Source organism: Dendrobates tinctorius, unplaced genomic scaffold (genome assembly GCF_039654945.1).
Source record: "Dendrobates tinctorius isolate UK_male_01 unplaced genomic scaffold, ASM3965494v1 ptg000057l, whole genome shotgun sequence".
Classification (NCBI taxonomy): domain Eukaryota; kingdom Metazoa; phylum Chordata; class Amphibia; order Anura; family Dendrobatidae; genus Dendrobates; species Dendrobates tinctorius.
The window spans coordinates 24706230-24727160 of record NW_027361725.1 but is presented as its reverse complement, the minus strand read 5'-3'; the positions used below and the strand labels follow the sequence as shown (position 1 = coordinate 24727160).

The following is a 20931-nucleotide window of genomic DNA, read 5'->3' as shown; positions in this document are numbered from 1 at the left end:
GATATGGGAACAGAAAGGAGCTTACTCCAGAGATATGGGAGCAGAACCGAGCTTACTCCAGAGATATGGGAGCAGAACCGAGCTTACTACAGAGATATGGGAGCACAACAGAGCTTACTACAGAGATATGGGAAAAGAATGGAGCTTACTACAGAGATATGGGAGCAGAACCGAGCTTACCAGAGAGATATGGGAGCAGAACGGAGCTTACTACAGAGATTTGGGAGTAGAGCGGAGCTTACTACAGAAATATAGGAGCAAAACGGAGCTTACTACAGAGATATGGGAGCAGAACCGAGCTTACTACAGAGATATGGGAGCAAAACGGAGCTTACTACAGAAATATGGGAGCAAAACGGAGCTTACTACAGAAATATGGGAGCAGAACCGAGCTTATTACAGAGCTATGGGAGCAGAACGGAGCTTACTACCGAGATATGGGAGCAGAACCGAGCTTACTACAGAGATATGGGAGCAGAGTGGAGCTTACTATAGAGATATGGGAACAGAAAGGAGCTTACTACAGAGATATTGGAGCAGAACCGAGCTTACTACAGAGATATGGGAGTAGAGCGGAGCTTACTACAGAAATATAGGAGCAAAACGGAGCTTACTACAGAAATATGGGAGCAGAACCGAGCTTACTACAGAGATATGGGAGCAGAACCGAGCTTACTACAGAGATATGGGAGCAGAGCGGAGCTTACTATAGAGATATGGGAACAGAAAGGAGCTTACTACAGAGATATGGGAGCAGAACCGAGCTTACTACAGAGGTATGGGAGTAGAGCGGAGCTTACTACAGAAATATAGGAGCAAAACGGAGCTTGCTACAGAGATATAGGAACAGAAAGGAGCTTACTACAGAGATATGGGAGCAGAACCGAGCTTACTACAGAGATATGGGAAAAGAATGGAGCTTACTATAGAGATATGGGAACAGAAAGGAGCTTACTACAGAGATATGGGAGCAGAGCGGATCTTACTATAGAGATATGGGAACAGAACCGAGCTTACTACAGAGATATGGGAGCAGAACCGAGCTTACTACAGAGATATGGGAGCAGAACCGAGCTTACTACAGAGATATGGGAGCAGAACCGAGCTTACTACAGAGATATGGGAGCAGTACCGAGCTTACTACAGAGATATGGGAGCAGAACCGAGCTTACTACAGAGATATGGGAGCAGAACCGAGCTTGCTACAAAGACATGGCAGCAGAACCGAGCTTACTACAGAGACATGTGAGCAGAACCGAGCTTACTACAAAGATATGGGAGCAGAACCAAGCTTAGTGCGGAGATATAGATCAGAATGGAGAATGCTACAAAGATATGGGAGCAGAAAGGAGCATAATACAGATATATGGGCGCAAAACCGAGCTTACTACAGAGATATAAGAGCAGAACCGAGATTACTACAGCGGTATGGGAGCAGAACCAAGCTTACTACAAAGATAAGGGAGCAGAACCGAGCTATCTACAGAGGTTTGGAGCAGAATCAAGCTTACTACAGAGATATGGGAGCAGAACCAAGCTTACTACAGAGATATAGGAGCAGAACCAAGCTTACTACAGAGATATGGGAGCAGAACCAAGCTTACTACAGAGATATGGGAGCAGAACCAAGCTTACTATAGAGATATGGGAGCAGAAAAGAGCTTACTACAAAGATATGACAGCAGAACCGAGCTCACTACAGAGATATGGGATCAGAACCAAGCTTACTACAGAGATATGGGAACAGATCCGAGCCAACTACAGAGATATGGGAGCAGAACTGAGCTTACTACAGAAATATAGGAGCAAAACGGAGCTTACTACAGAGATATGGGAGCAGAACGGAGCTTACTACAGAGATATGGGAGCAGAACCAAGCTTACTACAGAGATATGGGAGCAGAACCGAGCCCTAAGAAAAAATAATGGAACCTGAATGCCCCTATCACTAACTACGGTAATAATGTCCCCATTTCTAAGAAATAATGTCCTCTCAGTACCCACAAAGCTCTGAATATACAGAATGATGGTCCTACATACCACAAAACACAATACGATGGTCCCCAAAGCCCTTTATTATACATTGAGGACCCCAGATCGCCCTATATATGGTAAAATGGCTACATAGCCCCTATATAAAATAAGTTGTTCTCATTGCCCCTATATATTATGATGGTCCCTACTGCCCCTATATACAGCATGAAGGTCCCCCTGCCCCTATATATAGTATGAAGGTCCCCACGGCTCCCTGTATATAGTATGAAAGTCCCCACTGCCCCCTTTGTATATACAGTTGAAACCAGACGTTTACATCCACTATATACTGTACTAGCTGAAGAGCCCGGCGCTGCCCGGGCATAGTAACTAACTGTGGTTAGTTATAACAAATTATAATTATCCTCCATCCCATAGTCCCATGCCCATATACCCATCATACATATCCACGATCCCATAGGCCCATGCCCATATACCAATCATACATATCCTCCATCCCATAGTCGAGTGCCCATATACCCATCATACATCCTTCATCTCATAGTCCCATGCCCATATACCCATCATACATATCCTCCATCCCATAGTCCCGTGCCTATATACCCATTATACATATCCTCCATCCCATAGTCCCGTGCCCATATACCCATCATACATATTCTCCATCCCATAGTCCCGTGCCCATATACCTGTCATGCATATCCTCCATCCCATAGTCGAGTGTCCATATATCCATCATACATCCTTCATCTCATAGTCCCATGCCCATATACCCATCTTACATATCCTCCATCCCATAGTCCCGTGCCTATATACCCAGCATACATATCCTCCATCCCATAGTCCCGTGCCCATATACCCATTATACATATTCGCCATCCCATAGTCGAATGCCCATATACCCATCACACATCCTTCATCTCATATTCCCGTGCCCATATACCCATCATACATATCCTCCATCCCATAGTTCAATGCCCATATACCCATCACACATCCTCGATCCCATAGTCCCGTGCCCATATACATATCCGCCATCCCATAGTCCGGTGCCCATATACCCGTCAAACATATCCTCCATCCCATAGTCAACCATTATGACATCATAATGAGCGGCAGCGGGGCTTGAGACCTATGATGACATCAGCGTCGCCATGGCAACCGTTGTGACATCATAATGAGGGGCGGGGCTTGATACGCACACACTGCTTCCCCAGTATGCAAATAGGGGCATTGTGACATCACAATGAGGGGCGGGGCTTGACGTGCACACACTTTTCCCCCCAGTATGTAGATAGGGGCAAAATTGTTTGGTGAATTGGAACGCGCAGGGTTAAAATTTCGCCTCACAACATAGCTTAGGACGCTCTCGGGGTCCAGACGTGTGACTGTGCCAAATTTTGTGGCTGTAGCTGTGACGGTGCGGATGCCAATCCCGGACATACACACACATACATACATACATACATACACACTTTGAGCTTTATATATTAGATAAAAACACAAATCTGCATGTTTTTCTCTATCTGACATGAAATCAGAATAAACCTTTCCCGTTTTAGGTCATATGTGTCTTTTTATATAGTGTATGGGAACTTCTGGTTTCAACTGTATAGTATGATGGCCCCACTGCCCTGTATATATAGTATAATGGTCCCCACTGCACCAAATAAATAGTTTGGTGGCCCCAGTTTCCCCATGTATATAGGATGGTCCCAGTTCCCCCATATATATATAAAGTATGATGACCCCAGTTCCCTCATATATAAAGTATGATGATCCCACAGCTCCATATATATAGTGTGAAGGCACCAGTTCTCCCCATATATATAGTAAGATATCCCCAGCTCACCCCATTTATATGATGACCCCAGTTCCCTATATATATATATATATATATATATATATATATATATATAGTAGAATGGCTCCAGTTCCCCCATTTATATAGTAAGATGGCCCCAGTTCTCCCATATATATAGTATGATGACCCCGGTTCCCTCATAGCCATAGTATGATGGCCCCAGTTCCCCCCTTGTATATAGTGAGATGGCCCCAGTTCCCCCACATATATAGTAGGATGGCCCCAGTTCCCCAGCATATATAGTAGGATGGCCCCAGTTCCCCCACATATATAGTAGGATGGCCCCATTTCCCCACGTATATAGTATGATAGCCCCAGACCCCCTGTATATAGTATGATAGCCCCAGACCCTCCCCTGTATATAGTATGATGGCCCCAGTTCCCCCATATATATAGTAGGATGGCCCCATTTCCCTCATATATATATAGTAGGATGACCCCAGTTTCCTTATATATAAAGGATGATAGCCCGTTCACTCATATACATAGTAGGATGGCCCCAGTCCCCATATATACAGTAGGATGGCCGCAGTTTCCCCCCCCATATATACAGTAGGATGGCCGCAGTTTCCCCCCCATATATATAGTAGGATGGCCCCACAGCCCGTTCATATAAAAATAATAAAGTTTATACTCACCTCATCTTGATTCCTGGCACCGCGGTCTCCGTCAGTGTCCTCTTCTGGCCTGCAGAGAACTGGAGCGGCGCGAGACGAGGACATCATCGCGCCGCCTGCGTGCACATCACAGTCTGTCTCATAAGCCGCAGACCGCGGCCAGCAGGAGCTTGTGGCTGACATCAGTGTACCACTCAGAGTATGCTGATGTCTCAGCCGCAACTTGAGAGACAGACTGTGATGTGCACGGCCGACCATGTCACTATCTGCTGCTGGCCGGCGGCCGCATCACATCACAGCACTGCTGAGCAGACACGGCCACACGCAGTTTACTGTGCAGGGCCATCAGGCAGCCGGCCCTGCACAGCTGCTGGGGGAGTGGCCCGGGGGGCATTTGCCTCCCTGCCACCCAGCCCAGCCAGCCCCTGCCTATAAGGATTCTGTTTGGGCTTTTGATCCCCCCGACCCCGCACTTTTGAGGCATAAATACCTTTTTTAGCTTTTTGGTGATGCATGCAAATCGCCACGGTCCGATGGGCGTGGCTTAGTGGTCTCCCCCACCTCCTCAGCTTGCTTCACGTAATCTTCGTCTGTGAATACCACAGACGCCGTTGGTTTCCGCGCTTGCGCAATGTAAAGGCCTCCGGCGCCTGCGCAGTATGCTTTGCCCAACTGTGGGCGAAGCATAAAATCGCTACTGCGCAAGCGTCGGTATTTTCCAGCGCAGTCTATGCCCCGGAAGTCTTCACATGCAGGACACACTTCCGGGGCATAGACCGCGCTGGAAAATACCGGCGCTTACGCAGTAGCGATTTTATGCTTCGCCCACATTTGGGCAAACGGAAAGCATACTGCGCCGGCGCCGGGGGCTTTTACATTGCGCAAGCGCGGAAACCAAAGGCGTCTGTGGTATTCACGGACGAAGATTACGTGAAGCAAGCCGAGGAGGTGGGGGGGAGAAGACCGCTAAGCCACGTCCATCGGACCGTGGTGATTTGCATGCATCACCAAGCTAAAAAAGGTATTTATGCCTCAAAGGTGCGGGGTCGGGGGGAGTCAAAAGCCCTAATAGAATCCTTATGGGACGCACAATTTAGTAATATCGTTACATGATATCACTAGATATGGGTGACAGATTCCCTTTAAGGCCTCCATTTTGCACATACGTGGACTATATGTGATTGTGAGCCCTAATGGGGTCAGAGATGATAGTGTCTATGAAGCGCCGGAGAATTAGTGGCGCTAAATAATAAAACACAAACCCATTATATCCTATGTTGCTGTTCACATGACTGTAAAAAAAAATCAGTCGTATGTTTTTTGATTCGAGTCAGGGATCGAAGCCCCCCATCCAAGTCTATGGGATGGATATTGTTCTGTTTATCACATAAAAAAAATACTGACATCTGAACAAGGCCTAATTAGTAGGACATGTGCAAGAGTCGTGCTGACGCTCATGGTTAAAGGGAATCTGTCAGCAGGTGCTAGCTATATAATCTAACAGCAGCATGATGTAACGGCAGAGACCCTGATTCCAGTGATGGGTCAGTATACTGGGTGCAGCATGTTCGGGGAACACCTTATCCAAGCACAGTCGCTCATCACCACTGGTAATCAGTTATATTGTGCAGGTACACAGAGCAGTTGACTAGAAGGCACGAGACATCTAGTCCTCTAGTGATTATCTCCTGCTGATGAAACACTGATTTTATTAAAACAGCAAGCAGCCCAGTAAGTGATACAGCTGGAATCGGGGTCTCTGTCCCTACATTGTGCTGCTCTTACATTACATACAGTCATATGTAAAAGTTTGGGCACCCCTATTAATGTTAACCTTTTTTCTTTATAACAATTTTGGTTTTTGCAACAGGTATTTCAGTTTCATATATCTAATAACTGATGGACTCAGTTATATTTCTGGATTCAAATGAGGTTTATTGTACTAACAGAAAATGTGCAATCTGCATTTAAACAAAATTTGACCGGTGCAAAAGTATGGGCACCCTTATCATTTTCTTGATTTGAACACTCCTAACTACTTTTTACTGACTTCCTGAAGCACTAAATTGGTATTGTAACCTCATTGAGCTTTGATCTTCATAGCCAGGTGTATCAAATCATGAGAAAAGGTATTTAAGGTGGCCACTTGCAAGTAGTTCTCCTATTTGATTCTCCTATGAAGAGTGGCATCATGGGCTCCTCAAAACAACTCTCAAATGATCTGAAAACCAAGATTTTTCAACATAGCTTTTCAGGGGAAGGATACAAAAAGTTGTCTCAGAGATTTAACCAGTCAGTTTCCACTGTGAGGAACATAGTAAGGAAATGGAAGAACACAGGTACAGTTCTTGTTAAGCCCAGAAGTGGCAGGCCAAGAAAAATATCAGAAAGGCAGAGAAGAAGAATGGTGAGAACAGTCAAGGACAATCCACAGACCACCTCCAAAGACCTGCAGCATCATCTTGCTGCGGATGGTGTCACTGTGCATCGGTCAACAATACAGCGCACTTTGCACAAGGAGAAGCTGTATGGGAGAGTTATGCGAAAGAAGCCGTTTCTGCAAGCACGCCACAAACAGAGTCACCTGAGGTATGCAAAAGCAGATTTGGACAAGCCAGTTACATTTTGGAAGAAGGTCCTGTGGACTGATGAAACAAAGATTGAGTTGTTTGGTCATACAAAAAGGCGTTATGCATGCGCTGTATTGTTGACTGATGCACAGTGACACCATCTGCAGCAAGATGATGCTGCAGGTCTTTGGAGGTGGTCTGTGGATTGTCCTTGACTGTTCTCACCATTCTTCTTCTCTGCCTTTCTGATATTTTTCTTGGCCTGCCACTTCTGGGCTTAACAAGAACTGTACCTGTGTTCTTCCATTTCCTTACTTTGTTCCTCACAGTGGAAACTGACAGGTTAAATCTCTGAGACAACTTTTTGTATCCTTCCCCTGAAAAGCTATGTTGAATAATCTTTGTTTTCAGATCATTTGAGAGTTGTTTTGAGGAGCCCATGATGCCACTCTTCATAGGAGAATCAAATAGGAGAACTACTTGCAAGTGGCCACTTTAAATACCTTTTCTCATGATTTGATACACCTGGCTATGAAGTTCAAAGCTCAATGAGGTTATAAAACCAATTTAGTGCTTCAGGAAGTCAGTAAAAAGTAGTTAGGAGTGTTCAAATCAAGAAAATGATAAGGGTGCCCATACTTTTGCACCGGTCAAATTTTGTTTAAATGCAGATTGCACATTTTCTGTTAGTACAATAAACCTCATTTGAATCCAGAAATATAACTGAGTCCATCAGTTATTAGATATATGAAACTGAAATAGCTGTTGCAAAAACCAAAATTGTTAGAAAGAAAAAAGGTTAACATTAATAGGGGTGCCCAAACTTTTACATATGACTGTATAAAAAGACAACCTGCTGTTAGATTCCCTTTTAGTGGCTGCAGCACTTATTGCTTTATTCCTGATGTCTCCTTGGCCGAGTTAACTAGCTCCAAATTTGTAAATCTGCTCAGAAGATACGACAGCGCATGTGAATGGGAGTCTTCTGAAGCTGTTACTTTTCCCTATTTGCTACCGATTTTACCTGCAAATTTAGCTATTTTCACCCCTCTCATTGGAACGGTGAAAATCCACATACAATATGACACCTCAGCCTGTCTGTCCTGTTCCTCTGCTTTGTAATCTCGGGGGTCTCATTTATAAAGTATAATAATTAGCTCCTCGGGTACGTGAGGTTCTTTAGGTGACTGAATGGATGGTCGGGGATATTTTATAATTTAGCAGGGAGCCTAACAATGTGTAATGTTCTCACTGTTAGGATTCCGCTATGCCTACAAATCCGGCACTTGACATGTCCGTCCTTTCATGCTATTTTCATACTTGAGATTGTGTGCCGACATCTTTTTCTTCTGTTTCTCTCAGTGGTATTACAGCAGTTGTCCACTACTAGGACAACCCCATCTTAAATGAAATGTTTGGCCCTGATCAAGTAATAAAATTTATACTCCCCTTACGCGCCGGAGCCGCTCCAGCTGTGCTAGCACTCACGCTCCCCGGGCTCTCTTGCGGTTGTTGTGACACATGACCCTGGCACCCAATCAGCGTTGGCGTCACGGTCTCTGCCTTCGGACAAACAACATGAAGAGGAAGTCCGGGCTGCTGCTGATCCCTGACTTCCTCTTCATGTTCAGTTTGTCCAAATGCGGAGACAGTGACGCCAGCGCTGATTGGGTGCCAGGGTCACGTGTCACAACAACCGCAAGAGAGCCCGGGGAGCGTGAGTGCCGATACCACTGGAACCGCTCCGGCGCGGAAGGTGAGTATAAGCTTTATTATTTTATCGGGACTGAACACTTAGTTTAATAAAGTATTGTCCTAGTAGTGAACAGCCCCTTTAATGATAAAGTGGGAGGCGCATATAAGTGGAATCCTAACCGTGAGTCAATTACACACTCTTAGGCTACTTTCACACATCAGGTTTTCGGCGTCAGGCGCGATCCGGCGTCGTGCCGGAATGCCGGATCCGGCAAATGTTTTGTAAAACCGGATGTGACGGATCCGGTTTTCTGCCGGATCCGTCTTGTTCTTGACAGACAAAACCGGATCCATCTCATCCGGTTCATCCGTTTTTCTATCCGTTTTTCGACGGATTACGCCGGATCCGGTTTTTAAAATTGACCCTTGTGGCCTTCCGAACGGGATTGGCTACTGAAAAACTATATATAGCATGTTCCTACAGCCCTTCTTTGACAGGTTGTAGAGGAGAAAGTGCAGGTTGGAGAGAAGAGCAAGTTACTGGCGAAGATGGATGTTGTGATTGGAAATATTTTGAAGAATTTGGCGGATTTTATAGCGGAGGCGAATCGTTTGAGGGTGATTGTTCTGGAGAAGGAGAGAGCGAGACAGCAGCACATCAGGCATCGTAGACGACGTTTGTGGATCCACCCCATCACAGCCAAGAGAATGACGCGTGGGGTCTATTCTACACTATGCATGGACCTTCGACGAAACCCAGATACATTTTTTGGATATGTTCGGATGAAAATGGAGAATTTTGATTACTTGGTGGAGCGCATTGCACACCTCATAAGAAAAGCGGACACCTATTGCCGCTTCTCTGTTTCACCCGCAGAGCGTCTGATGGTGACTTTAAGGTAAGCCACATTTATTGGATGTGATCGCATCAGAGCACACTTTCACTGCAATCTTGTTGGTGGTAGTTTGTATCTCCAAGTGTTATAGCTGAGTTTTGGTATGTAATGCTGTGATTTTAAACTAATTGATTGTTTTTTAATTCCCCACAGATTTCTTGCAACTGGAGAATCCCTTTCGTCACTGCATTTCCAGTACAGACTCGGGATTTCCACCATATCTGGAATTGTGAAGTACACATGCCGTGCACTGTGGGACTCCTTAGCTGAAGAGTTTTTACCAGAGCCCACAACAGAGAGGTGGATTGAAATTTCAGAAAAGTTTCAACAGATATGTCAGTTTCCCAACTGCTTGGGCGCTGTGGACGGGAAACATATCCGCATTGTAAAGCCAGCCGGATCGGGATCGGAATATTTCAATTACAAGAAATAATTTTCAATTGTCCTCATGGCCATTGCTGACGCGGAATACAAATTTATTGCTGTTGATATTGGGGCCTATGGCCGCTCCAATGACTCTCAAGTTTTCAAACTGTCTGCCATGGGGCGTAAACTGTATGGAAACACCTTCCAGTTCCCACCACCTAGACCGCTGCCGCAAACATCTGGTCCACCTATGCCATTTGTCTGTGTAGGGGATGAAGCCTTCCAGCTGTCAGAACACCTTTTGAAACCGTACTCTAGCAGAGGATTGACAAGACAAAAACGCATTTTTAATTACCGCCTCACAAGAGCAAGAAGAATGGTTGAATGTACCTTTGGTATTCTGACAGCCAAATGGCGGGTCCTATTGACTGCGATCAACCTCAAGACAGAAACTGTGGACGAGGTGATCAAAGCGTGCGTGGTGCTCCACAATTTTGTTATCTGCAAGGAACCCATTTCCATTGAGGACACCTCTGAAGAAACCACCTTGCAAGATTACCATGACATTACCACTAGAAGTTCTGTGACGGTTTCAGTAATGAGGGACAATTTTGCAATATACTTTATGTCACCTCAAGGCAGAGTACACTGGCAGGATGACAGAGTGTGAAAGATTTGTGCCCTAACCAAACTTGTGTACCTTCTGGACCAACAGTATATACCTTTGCCAACCAAAGTTGGCTATCTTGTCATGGTCTTACTATTTTTAGCTTTAGGCCACAGGTGTGTACCTGGTTGTGTTTTATGCAAAGTATTTCACCTTTTAACAAAAGTTGTGTACATTGTTAGGAAATCACCAACAATAAACACAACTTTTCAGGTGAAATACTTTGCTTCAAACACAACCAGGAACACAACTGTGGCAAAAAGCTAAAATTTACCCACAGTTATATACCTGGTTTTGAATACCTTTTTACCTTTTAAATACCCTGTATTTAACCTTTTTTTAAAACATATTTCGCCGCAGAAAGAAATGACAGACAACCAGTGTAAACAATAATTTAACTTTTATTTAAAATATTTTTTTTTTGTAAACTGTTTTTAAAGTTAAAAAAACTTTTTTAAAAAAGGTTTGAAACCAACTGGGCATTTTTATTACAAAACACATCATAAATCTGTGTAGTGTGGGGTGGAAATACTGCTGGAGGGGCTGCGCGACACTTCGACAATGGGAGTGTGGAGAGAGGATTGGGATCGTGGTGGGGAAGGAACAGGTAGAGGTGATGGTGTGGAAAAAGCTACAGAATGGGTGGACATGTGGGAGGCAGAAGAGGTGGTGGGCGTTGGAGTGGAGGGTTGGGCAGGGACTGTAGGAGCAGATGATGTTGATGGCAAGTTGTATGGGGAAGGAGTTTGGTATGGGGCAGGTTGCTGGAAGTGGGGAGATGTCTGGTACTGGGGAGGTTGCTGGTACTGGGGAGGTTGCTGGTACTGGGGAGGTTGCTGGTACTGGGGAGGTGGATGGTATGTAATAGGAGGGGGAGGATGGAAAGTGGCTGGAGGGGGTGCAGATGTAATAGGAGGGGGAGGATGGAAAGTGGCTGGAGGGGGTGCAGGTGGAGGAACTACTGTGGTGGGAGGAGGAGGTTGGGAGGTAACTTGCTGGAGAGCACCGTGGCATGAATGCATTACATGCATCTGCTGGGTAGGAGATAGCGTTTCCATGCGCTCCACAACAGACCTGAAAAAGGTGTGGTTTGGCGAAGATCTTGCTTCTGAATGCATGGTTTGCAGAAGTGTCTTCACCTCCAGAATGCTGGAGTTGATCTGCTGAAAGCCTGCGGAGATTTGCTCTGACAAGACTTTTAGACAGTTCTGGAAAGATGCATTCAGATGCAAGAACTCTGGCGCATAAGTCTTTTCCTGACCCCTCTGCCGCTGCCGCCCAGTACCCGCAGGTGTACTAGAGGTGGCAGGGGCAGAAGGGTGGGGTAAAGGGAAAGCGATCTCCTCACCAGCAGCTTCATGTAATGTAGGCGGCCACGATGCTCCTGTGCTGGTGGATGGGACAGATGGGTCGAATGTGTGGGAAGGCTGGGAAGGTGCAGATGTACCGGGGCGGTCGAAGTGTCCCTCGGTGCCGGTCTCCTCAGGGATTGCCTCAGAAGGGTCCAATCGTGCAGGCTCCCGAGTGCTGCTCACCGTGCTGTGGAATAAAGAGAAAAAAAAACAATTAAAATAGTGACATGGTATGGCCCTGGCTGAAAAAAAAAAGTTACATCTAACATTTTTTTTCACATGTGGTGTGTAATATTTACCTTCTAGTGACCATTGTTTCCCGGAGGAACGACAGGGATTGTGCGTACTTGTACTTGCTCCTGCGTCCTCCAGATCCACTCGGGGCCCGCATCTCTTTATTGAACTCCTTCTTGAAACGATCCCTCACAGACCGCCACCGATTCACAATTCTGTTCCCTGAAACGAGAAAGGAGTGGTTAGTATACAACATCAGTGTTTCCCAAACTCCAGTCCTCATGGTCCCCAGAGGTCATGTTTTCAGGATTTCCATAGTAAATAGAAATCCTGAACACATGATCCGTGGGGACCACGAGGACTGGAGTTCGGGAAACACTGGTTTACATCAAGCAACCGGTACTGTATATACTTACGCTCTTTAATCTGGGCCCGAGCATCGAGGTCCTCCCAGCGGCCCACAAGGAGCGAACAGATTTCCTCCCAGAGTCGTCGGGTAACGATCAGGTCAGCGTGGCGGCGGTCAGCCATATTCCAGAGCGGCTCCCTTTCTCTGACGAGATCGATGAGGTTGTCCACATCAATTCCTCCATCCTCACCGTCAGAGTCGGGAGCACGCTGTGAAGGCTGTTAAAGAAAAAGACAAAAATAACATAATTAGCCTCCACAAAAGAAATGAAATAAAAAGTGCAAAAAAACAAAGCAAAAATATTTATACTTACACGCTGGTGACCGCCGCGTTGCTGTCGCCGACGACCCTGGAAGGCACTGCGAGGACCACTTGGCCGAGCACCAGATTGGGAAGACTAGAGAAGAAAACAAAAAATGTTATGTCTTTGGATGTAGGCATTTGTTTGCTGTGTGTGGTCTGCAGAACATTGTTTTCTATGTGTTGTGTGTAGTGTGATGTTGTGTTTCTGCGTTTGATGCCAAAATCTTACCAATTGTGAGCCCACTCCAAGTGTCTGTCCACCCCTTCCTTCTTCTTCTGGGAGCTCCTCTTCATCTTGTGATTCCTGTTTTGAAATAAAAGGCAATGAATAGACATATATTACAGAGATGATGGATTTTGGAAATAAAAACTTACCGTCAAACGCTGACGATGCGAGGGAGGGCTCCCAGAAGAAGATGTGCTGTCTTCCTGCTGGCCAGACTCCATGGCTGTGGGTGGTGTTCCTGCTGCTGCCATTGCTGCTGCTGCTGCTGCATCTATTGGGCGGCTGTTGAATAAAGAGAAACAAAGGGCCAATGAATATCTTGATATTCCATAGCCCTAGTTTGGAGGAATGGGGGATTTGATAATTACCGTCTCTCATCTGCTGCTGGACTCCCCTCCCGTTGTTCAGCATGCTGCTCCAATTGGGGTGGTGCTGATGGTGCTGCTGCAGATGTCTCCTGCCTGCTCCTGCGCCTGGTTGCTGTCTTGGGTGGCATGTTGGGTGTGGCTGAGGGTCCCACTGTCTTGCTTTTATATATGTCTTGTGGGCAGAGCTACTGAGCATGCTCAGACCAAAAAAAACGGATCCGGCCACCGGATCCGGCTGTCGCCGGATCAGGCGCATTGCGGCGCTCATAGGCTTTCATTGTGTGAAAAAGCCGGAGACAAAAAACGTTACAGTAGCCGTTTTTTCCAGACGCCGGATCGCGACGCATTGCCGGATCCGGCGAAAACCGGATGAAACGCATGGCCATCCGGCTCTAATGCAAGTCAATGGGGGGGAAACCGGATCCGGCATTGCATTTCGCCGGATCCGGTTTTTGTCAAAAGCGCCGGATCGCGCCTGACGGCGAAAACCTGATGTGTGAAAGAGGCCTTAGGATTCCACTTGTTAGATTCCTCCCTGTTAATTGATAAAAATATCCCAGGACAATCCCTTAAGTCTGCTCCCCTGATGATAAGGTTGATATATCAATGTCTTTTTTCTGCTTTCCATATTGTTACAGATGGCGACTTTAGACAGGGAGGTGGCTGCCCGTGTTGTGCTTCAGCAATGTTTAAATGCCAAGTTGCAAGTTAAACCTCAGGATGAAGACTCTGATGCTGAATGGGTGGAGGTACGTGGTGGGTGCACAACCATTGATGGCGTGGACAAATTTACCATTGAGTGGTAAGGATTCTATCCTGGCCACCCACCTGGAATTTGGAACAGATTCATGACTTGATATTCTATATTATTTTTTGATGTTGATAAAGAAAATGTATAGCCTAAAATTAACCCCTTAACCCTTATGATGGATATATCCGTCATGGATAGGGTCGGGGTGTATGGAGCCAGCTCAGGAGCTGAGCCCACTAAATTAGGTTGCAGGCATCTGTGCGTGCACAAAGACTCATTCAGATGTCCGTGGCATTGGTCTGAGCATTGACAGCTAATGCAAGGACTCTCCTGACCTGAGCGTGACAGCCTCATGGAAAGCTGCCATGTTCCATTTGGGAGAGCTGCGGCTAGTCCATGGATTGCTGTCTGATCTCAGACTGAATTACATGTATGTTTGGATGAGCCCTAACAGTGGTTACTGGAGCTGAGGTCCGCCTGACTGAATGGTGCCATCTGTAAAGTTTGATGGTATGGTGTTGGTATTCAGTGGTCAATCTAAGACCTTCGGATCCATTGAAGAGAAATACTAATGCTTCAACATAACAAAACATCTTGGACAATTGTATACATCCAACTTTGTGGGAACCATTTGAGGAAACACCTTTTCTATTCCAGCCTGACTGTCCCCAGTGCATAAGCAAGGTCCAGAAAGGCATGGTTGGTGGAGTTTGGTGTAGAAGAACAGGACTGGCCGCACAGAGCTCTGACCTCAACTCCATCAAACAACTTTTGGGATAAACTAAAACGGAGATTGTGAGCCTGGCCTTATGGTCCTACATAAGTGTCTGAACTCACAAGTGCTCTTATGACATAATCCTAAATCTTGAAGAAAGCCTTCCCAGAAGAATGGAAATTTTAAAAGTTACAAAGAGGGTAAACTCTATATTAAAGAGGTTTTCCAACAATAAGCCCGTTCTAGTCACGTGTTAGTACGGGCTGCAGACTGGAGACATACAGGCTCTCGAGACCTGTGTCTCAACTGACGAGCTGTATCACACATAGACTGTTGATGGCCAGGAGCACGGCTGTGATATGTGAGGAAATATGTTTTAACCCATGTTGTGCTCTAGAAGGAGATTTCCAACTGGAGATAACCCCGTTTGCTCAGTGAGGAAGACATATTTCTTCACATATGACAGCCATGCTCCCGGTTGCTGACTGAGGTAAGTGTGATACAGCTCTTGTCAGTTGAGACACAGGTCTCGGGAGCTGTATGTCTTCAATCTGCAGCCCTTCGCTTTACGTGACTAGGATGGGCTGCAGTTTGAATTATATCAGGGCCGCCATTTTATCTCATTTTCGAAAAACCCTATTAATGTGTATGGATTTAGTACTAGATGTCGTAAAAGCTCTCGTAGTTGTAATGTGTAATTGTCTCTATACTTTTGTCCATACAATGTACTAGAAATATTGAATTCTGCCATTGTTCTTGTGACATACACATATCTAATTCTCATATTAACCATATATTCTTATTTCCTCGCAGATACAAAGGGGTATGGTCATCTATATCTGCTTTTTTAAAGGATCATCAAAAGAGTTAATTTCTAAAATAGGTAAGTTACAATGTATATTTGTGGCTTTTTTTTCTGTGTAAGACACTAGCTGAGCTCAAAAAGGAAATAAAAAGCATATTTAGTGGAAATATCCATAAAGTACGGTATGTGTGAGTAAGTGCAATATATGCAATAAAACCTACTAAATCATCCAAAGCAGCTAACACATAATTACAGCTCTTATTTTTCTTGGCAGCAGTAATAATGAGAATTAATAATAATAATATTTCCATAGCGCCAACATATTCTGTAGCGCTTGACAATTCAGAGGGGATATGCGCAAGCAAAGTAAAACATTACAAAGTAACTTATAATTTAACAATAATTGTACCCTACACTTCCTACCTAAGAGCACTTTTTTGTCTGATACTATCAACAGAATTAAGGTCCAAAAATATCATTCTGAGAATAGTTCTCAGATTGATAATCCGATCTGATTTAGATTAGGTGAAACCTTTCCCCACCAGCAATTTCATAAATAATTAAATAATAAGAAAAAAATCATATATTCCCCCCACCCAGGCGCAGATTAAGAATAGCCAGGGCCCTGGGCAGTTTAGAAGACATGGGCCCCCTATAGGCACCCAATATGTTACATGACCCCTTTTTGATAGCTCATATGATAAGTCACGTGATTCACACATAGGTGCTCTCATGCTTATCTGTAGATGCAAAATAACAGATTTTTTCCCTTATGAACAGCGCTATCTATATATATAAAATTGAATGTATGTGTCTTGTGAGGCAGTGACAGGTGTCATATGTGAGGGTCGCTATGTGTCCCCTAGAATCTGCTCTGAAATGTATTAGATCCGCTGTGACACGCAGAGCAGAATAAAAGTAAGTTCAAACCTGGTTAAGCTATTTGGACGAAGGAGTTTGTTTAGGAAAACCGGGTGTGGGCTTTTATTTTTGAAACGGACTGCAGGGACCGTTTCCTCCAGCCCAGGTCTTATGAGTGGCCTATGGCCACAAGTTGGAAAAGGAAAAAAAAAACCTTACAGGGAGGAGTGAGTTAGTCAGTGTTGCTCTGGTGAGGAAACAGAGCAAATGATCTGCAGAGCACGCCCTGTGTGAGTTAACACAGAGCCAGCGGAGCAAAAGGTACTGGCAACCCTCCCTGCATACCCGGCAGGACGTCGCTCACGGCAACTGCCCTGGTGGCTGTGACGGGAAGACGTGGGATATTAGTGGTAGGTGTCCGGTGGCTCTGGCTGACGGGATGATGTGGGATATTAGTGGTAGTAGTCCGATGGCTCTGGCTGAAGGGATGATGTGGGATATTAGGGGTAGTAGTCCGATGGCTCTGGCTGAGGGGATGATGTGGGATATTAGGGGTAGTAGTCCGATGGCTCTGGCTGAGGGGATGATGTGGGATATTAGGGGTAGTAGTCCCGTGGCTCTGGCTGACGGGACGGTATGGGATATTAGGGGTAGTAGTCCAGTAGCTCTGGCTGAGGGGATAAGGTGGGATATTATAGTGAATGTGGGCGGGGCTCTACACTCAGCTTTATATACATAGATATAATCATTATAATTTGTTATAACTAACCGTAGTTAATTACTATGCCCGGGCAGCGCTGGGTTCTTCAGCTAGTACATAATAGAGCAGGGTTGGGCAATTCATCTTCCCGACGAGCTACATTCGATACCGTGACTGTCGTGGAAAGATGAACCGAAAGGCTGAAATTAATTTTGCTCAATATTAGTGTTAATTAATATTTGAATCACTTAATATTGAGCAGAATTAAGCATGTGGTCATCCCCATACAGTATATACAGCATGAGCCCCCACAAATCCCCTATATACAGCATGAGCACCCACATAGCTCTTTAGAAACAGTATGAGCCCCCACAATGCTCCCTAGATATAGTATGAGCCCCCATATAGCCTTCTATATACAGTATAAGCCCTCACACCGCTCCTTATATAGTATGAGCCCATACACAACCTCCTCTCTATATAGTTTGAGCCCTCACATAACCTCCTATATATAGTACTAGCTGAAGAGCCCGGCGTTGCCTGGGCATAGTAGCCAACTGTGGTTAGTTATAACAAATTATAATGATTATATTGCACATAAAAACATTTCACATCATATATTCAACACTACAGATGTGCAACACAAATTAACTAAACGATTACCCAAGTATTGATAGTGTTTTATGTTCAACTCATTCAAGATTTTTGTTTTTTTCCTTTCGGTGCAAAGATGAACAGATTTTTGGCAGTTCCAACTCTTGAACAGACCACGTAAAGTTGACCATGAGAAAAGCATGGAGATTGCAAATTGATCCCTACTACTTTCAAGGACTGTCCCTGAGCATTGTTAATGGACATTGCAAATAGCAGTTGAACTGGAAACTGGAGGCGTTTAAAATCAAAAAACAAATCAGATGGAATGAGTGGAATTCTTGGAATGAAAATATCCTCTCCTTTGGCACATCCTGTTTCTGAGCTGTGTATCTAACCCTATCCTGTGTGATAATGTCTGCTGAGCTGTGTACCTAATCCTCTGCTGTGTGATACTTTCTGCTGAGCTGTGTATCAAATCCTATCGTGTGTTACTGACTGCTCAGCTGTGTATCTAATCCTATCCTGTGTGATACTGACTGCTGAGCAGTGTATCTAATCCTATCCTGTGTGATACAGTCAGCTGAGCCGTGTATCTAACCCTATCCTGTGTGATACTGACTGCTGAGCTGTGTATCTAATCCTATCCTGTGTGATACTGACTGCTGAGCCATGTATCTAATCCTATCCTGGGTGATACTGACTGCAGAGCCGTGTATCTAATACTATTCTGTGTGTTACTGTGTGCAGAGCCGTGTATCTAACCCTATCCTGTGTGATACTGGCTGCTGAGCCGTGTACCTAATCGTATCATTTGTGTTACTGACTGCTCAGCCGTGTATCTAACCCTATCCTGTGTGATACTGACTGCTGAGCTGTGTATCTAATCCTATCCTGTGTGATACTGACTGCTGAGCCGTGTATCTAATCCTATCCTGTGTGATACTGACTGCTGAGCAGTGTATCTAATCCTCTCCTGTGTGATACTGACTGCTCAGCCATGTATCTAATCCTATCCTGTGTGATACTGTCTGCTGAGCAGTGTATCTATTCCTATCCTGTGTGATACTGACTGCTGAGCTGTGTATCTAATTCTATCCTGTGTGATAATGACTGCTGAGCTGTGTATCTAATCCTATCCTGTGTGATACTGACTGCTGAGCTGTGTATCTAATTCTATCCTGTGTGATAATGACTGCTGAGCTGTGTATCTAATCCTATCCTGTGTGATACTGACTGCTGAGCCATGTGTCTAATCCTCTCCTGTGTGTGTCATGTTGGACACTGTTCACACCAGGGTGTCCGGCAGACAGCGGTAATACCCTATTCCACTACAGTATTGTCATGTCGGACACTGTTCACAGCAGGGTGTCCGGCAGACAGCGGTAATACCCTATTCCACTACAGTATGCTCAGGAACTTTGTTGGGTATTCTGTTCCAGTCGGGATAGGGTTAACCAGGTTGTCATGCTGGCTGAGGGCTGGGCCACGCCCTTGGTCTAGTCCGTCCTGACTATGGGCGTTGCCGACTATAGCTTTTGCCTAGTGCTAGCAATACCGGTCAGCAGTGGTGGTTTTGGAGCGTCTGATATCTGGTGCAGTATATCTCTCAGTTGTTCTTTCTCCTATCTGTTATATATATATATATTTGGTTGCCCTTGCACATTATTGTATTCCCTTGTGTATTAACGGTGTGGTGTTTCTTTTACCCCTGTCCATACGTATTTGTGGGGTCTGGTGTCTGGTCCCTTCACTGGGTGGAGGGTGGTGGGTTCAGCTTAGGGCTGGACAGGAGACAGGGACAGGGTGGAGGCCCAGGCAGGCACACCTTCAGGCTGTGTGCACACGCTGCGGATTATGTGCGGATTCATCCGCGCGGATTTTGTAAAATCCGCAGGTGAAACCGCAGGTCAAAAGACCTGCGGTTTTACCTGCGGATTGCTCTGCGGTTTTACCTGCGGATTGCTCTGCGGTTTTGCCCTGCGGTTTTTCATCTCCTCAATGGAGGAGATGGCAAACCGCAGGAGAATCCGCAGAAAGAATTGACATGTTAATTCTTTCTGCGGATTGAAAACCGCAGATAATCCGCGCGGAAAATTCCGCACCGTCTGCACTGCGGTTTTTGATTCCCATAGGGAATCATGGTACTGTACACCGCAGCAAAAACTGCTGCGGGTCCGCAGCGGCCAAAACCGCTGCGGAACCGCAGCAAAATCCGCAGCGTGTGCACACAGCCTTAGTGTAAACCCTGGGTTGAGGGACAGACAGGGTTTTCCCTAGTCTGAGGGACACCGCAGGGGTCCCGGGGTTTTAGCCTAAAGTAACCTAGGCATACCATGACAGTGTGATACTGACTGCTGAGCTGTGTATCTAATCCTATCCTGTGTGATACTGTCTGCTGAGCTGTGTATCTAATCCTATCCTGTGTGATACTGTCTGCTGAGCCATGTATCTAATCCTATCCTGTGTGATACTGACTGCTGAGCCATGTACAGTATCTAATCCTCTCCTGTGTGATACTGTCTGCTCAGCCATGTACAGTATCTAATCCTCTCCTGTGTGATACTGACTGCTGAGCCATGTATCTAATCCTCTCCTGTGATACTGTCTGCTGAGCCGTGTATCTAACCCTATCCTGTGTGATACTGACTACTGAGCTGCGTATCTATTCCTATCCTGTGTGATACTGACTGCTGAGCCGTGTATCTATTCCTATCCTGTGTGATACTGACTGCTGAGCCGTGTATCTATTCCTATCCTGTGTGATAGTGACTGCTGAGCTGTATATCTAATCCTATTCTGTGTGATACTGGGCTCCCCTGCAGTCTGTGTCAGAGGGTGGTCTGTGTTGGCACGGTAATAAATTGTGTTATTTCCAGCTTTACAGAAGGACGATAACACCATAGAAATGATAAGAATAATAGGCCAAATTGTTTGGTGAATTGGA

General features: G+C 45.4%; 1 protein-coding gene across 1 annotated transcript in view; it reads left to right on the top strand.

Annotated features, from left to right (window-relative positions):
- DTD2 (D-aminoacyl-tRNA deacylase 2) overlaps positions 1–20931 on the top strand; it is a 36018-nt gene that overhangs the window by 2833 nt on the left and 12254 nt on the right. Inside the window, exons 2-3 of the mRNA XM_073577837.1 lie at positions 14200–14310; positions 15841–15910. Coding sequence (XP_073433938.1) covers positions 14200–14310; positions 15841–15910 — 181 coding nt within the window. The remainder of the gene's footprint in view (positions 1–14199; positions 14311–15840; positions 15911–20931) is intronic.